This window comes from Epinephelus moara, chromosome 6, assembly GCF_006386435.1.
Source record: "Epinephelus moara isolate mb chromosome 6, YSFRI_EMoa_1.0, whole genome shotgun sequence".
In the NCBI taxonomy this organism is placed as follows: Eukaryota; Metazoa; Chordata; class Actinopteri; order Perciformes; family Serranidae; genus Epinephelus; species Epinephelus moara.
In genome coordinates, this window is record NC_065511.1 from 1,380,794 (window position 1) to 1,384,096 (window position 3,303).

The 3,303-nt window shown below is 41.2% G+C and overlaps 1 protein-coding gene across 4 annotated transcripts in view; it reads left to right on the forward strand.

The window, feature by feature from the left end:
- adcy3a (adenylate cyclase 3a) overlaps positions 1–3,303 on the forward strand; it is a 129,801-nt gene that overhangs the window by 90,174 nt on the left and 36,324 nt on the right. For all 4 annotated transcript variants that reach the window (XM_050045771.1, XM_050045769.1, XM_050045770.1 and 1 more), the window contains one exon: positions 2,329–2,453. In XM_050045771.1, the coding sequence (XP_049901728.1) occupies positions 2,329–2,453 (125 nt within the window). The remainder of the gene's footprint in view (positions 1–2,328; positions 2,454–3,303) is intronic.

Genomic DNA, 3,303 nt, shown 5'->3' on the forward strand with positions numbered 1-3,303 from the left:
GAGAGAGAGAAATGGCTACAGGTTGGGGGCTGCAATTCAGAGAGATAGAAGATGCTCCTTGATGTCAAAGGTCGTGAGTTCAAGCGTCAACTGATGTAAAATGTACATTTTAATGCAGACGTTTTTGTTGTCTTCCTATTCTGCCTGTTGTTGCTCAGAATTGCCTAAAATTGCCCGGCCCCAACCAGATTAATTCATTTAGATGTCAAATGTTCAAAATTTTATCCCCTGGACCCCCCGAGCGCAGAAGGCAATATATGTTTGTGGTCAGACAAAGGCAAGGAAATGCAATGCAAAGCAAATTTATTTGTATAGCACATTATTTTCTTTACAGAGAGTGCAAGAAACAACACAGGGATTAACATAATAAACCCATGGACAACAACTCAGTCCTCTGACACTTCTGAATGAACCGCATAATTCATACTAGTACTGTGTATTTTTCCAATACTGCAGCAGTCTGCTCTACACACATGTACATTTTTTTTAAAAAGTCTGCTGTGTTGGCAATAACATAACATTAAACTTTGAACAGGTTGGAGTTCATGTATTACGTACTTCAGATTAATTCCCTTTTAAATTAAGCCACAGACCGCAAAATACACCAACAAAGCCAGCTACCTCGCTAGCCTGCTAGCTACTTAACATGCAAGTCAATGGAGCCGCGTTAGCTACCGTTAGCATGACCTCGGCTCAATTAGAGATTGGTACGTCCACGTCTTAAGTAGGTGACAATTCAAATAGCTGGCTCACATCAGATGGTGGGTGGCCTTCGTATGACCTTAAAAACGCTACACATTAGGTAACGGTAAATTTACATTTTGTTGTGAAAGCTGTGCTACCAACTACTCCTTTCGTGAAGTAGTCCGCCATACAGACAGAGCGCAACGCGTCATAATCTGTAAGCTACGCCCCCAAAGGGGAAACGTTTCAGATCTGGGGGCGGAGTCGTGAGATTTGGAAATCTGTAATACCCAGATAAAGTCAACAGGATCACCTTGATCCCTGACTGAGAAAAGGAGGATTTCATTATCCGGATTATTCTGATCCAGATTACAAGTTTTGAAATACTGGGCCCTGGTGATTGCGATTCCGATTTTGAGGTCAAACGATTTCAAAATTAATGAAATCGAGGGTAAATGATTTTTGGTCACGGACGCCTGGAGATGTTATTTTGTCTTCTACGGAAGCCGCACATGCGCATCCCCTCCTGTTCTTTTCACTTCACGAGCCAGTCAAAGTAGGTGAACTACGAGTAATGCGAGGGGCAGGTGATCACGGAAAATTTCAAAAACAGCGTGCGAAAAATGGCAGAGGGAGAGCAAGAGAGGTTGGTCTGTGTGTGTGTGTGTGTGTGTGTGTGTGTGTGTGTGTTTGTGTGTGTGTGTGTATGCACGTGTGTGTGTGTGTGTGTGCACATCGCATCGGGTCCAAACTCCGCCGTGCGCGATACAGAGAGCAGAGGAGAATTGTAAACGCGTGATCATGTAGAAATAGAAATGACACGCCGTCGTGTAAACACTATAAGTCATCACATGCGCCGCATAATCGTTTGCATAATCGTGATTTCAATTACGATTTTTTCCATAATCGAGCAGCCCTACTCTGCAGTAACACCTTCAAAACACTGGTTGGCGGTGGGGTTCATGTAAAGTGCTGTAAAGTTTTGTTGATTCAAAACACACCTAAAACACACATTAAACATGGCTTAATAGTGACAATTTCAAACACAAGTACACAAATTGGCTTCACTATAACTTGCAGGATTCACAGACAAACACTAACACAGCCAGGATTAATCAGACACAGGACTTGAAATGCTATTTTGTTTATTGTTATTGTTAAGTTATTGTTTCTTATCTGTGAAATAAAAGGAAATAAAAAAGCTTTGTTTCCACTGAGGGAAATGGTTTTCAGCTTTAAAAATAGACAGGAGGTCTGTGTCATGGCGACGTGTAACCGACGCAGAGCCTACGCTGTAGATACAGTGTTGCTTTGACGCAGAAATATAAATCTTGCTTTTGACACCATGGATTCACCCTCTGGGGTCAATATCGTGAGACGCGGGTGCTCCGCCACACATCAACGAATAAATTCCAGCTGTTGTTAAGACTAGGTTTAAGTTTGATTGATACAACCTACATAAAGTTCATTCTAAAGACTGGTCATAACAAAGACTGATTTAGCAGCTAGGACAAGGCTTAGTTAAGATCAGTTGGTGCAATCGGCTCCAGATTTTTACATGTGTCGTCTCAGCAATCATTAATCTCATACTCTCTCTCATACCAATATTAATCTTACATGTCACATGTCAACACTCTCCTCCAGGTCTGAATAAGGGTGGAGTGTTAGCAGGAGTAATTGGTGCCCGAAAACCCCACTATGATATCTGGGGCAACACTGTGAACGTGGCCAGTCGCATGGAGTCCACAGGGGTTATGGGAAACATCCAGGTACTGAGCACAGCACTGAGCTTCACTGCACATCTCTGAATGACTCCACACTGTTCATACAACTTTCTGCATGCATACTGTTGAGAGCAGCTTTAAAGTTTTGGTGATAATCCAGGTTTATCCCAGGTTTATTGAACCTAGCTAAAGGGTATTGGAAGAAACACTGTCTCTTCATCTGTCTGTGTTTACATAGAATGACTAGATGTTCACCACACTACAGTTTACTACCTTCACACATTCCTGCGCTACAACTGTATTAAAATGCATTCAGTTTGGATTTTTTTTTTCTAAAATCTGATAAAAAAACAAATTCAAGAGGGAATTCAAGAAACTACAGGGATGCAAAAAATAAAATGTTGTATTTAAATCACAAAAATAAGTAAAAATAAACTTTAGCCAAGTTTTTATAAATCATCCTCAAGCAATGGTAGGACAGTATGAAAAGCTATAGTTTTTAGAGAAGAACAGATTTGACTTTGTTGGGCAAAGATAGAGCAGGTCCCTGCTGCTGGGATGCTGGAAGTCAGTCTGTATAATGACATACTAAATGCTATGCAATACATGAAGGAAAAAATAATGCCTGCACGCTTACTCTTACTTACATCTTTGTCAGGTCAAAGTGTTTGAAATTTGAAACCAAAAATGGTAATAGAAATACCATACTACAAAATATTAAAGGTCCAGTGTGTAAAATGGGTTGAAAACAGTGACATCAGTGGTCAAATTCTAGTTTGCAGGGCTCACTCGCTCACCCCTCCCGTCGGGTAAATGACGGTGGCCTCGTAGGGACAAAAAGCCTTGCGCACGACTTTTTCAGGAGTAGGTCTATCTAGCGACGAGGTGAATGTTT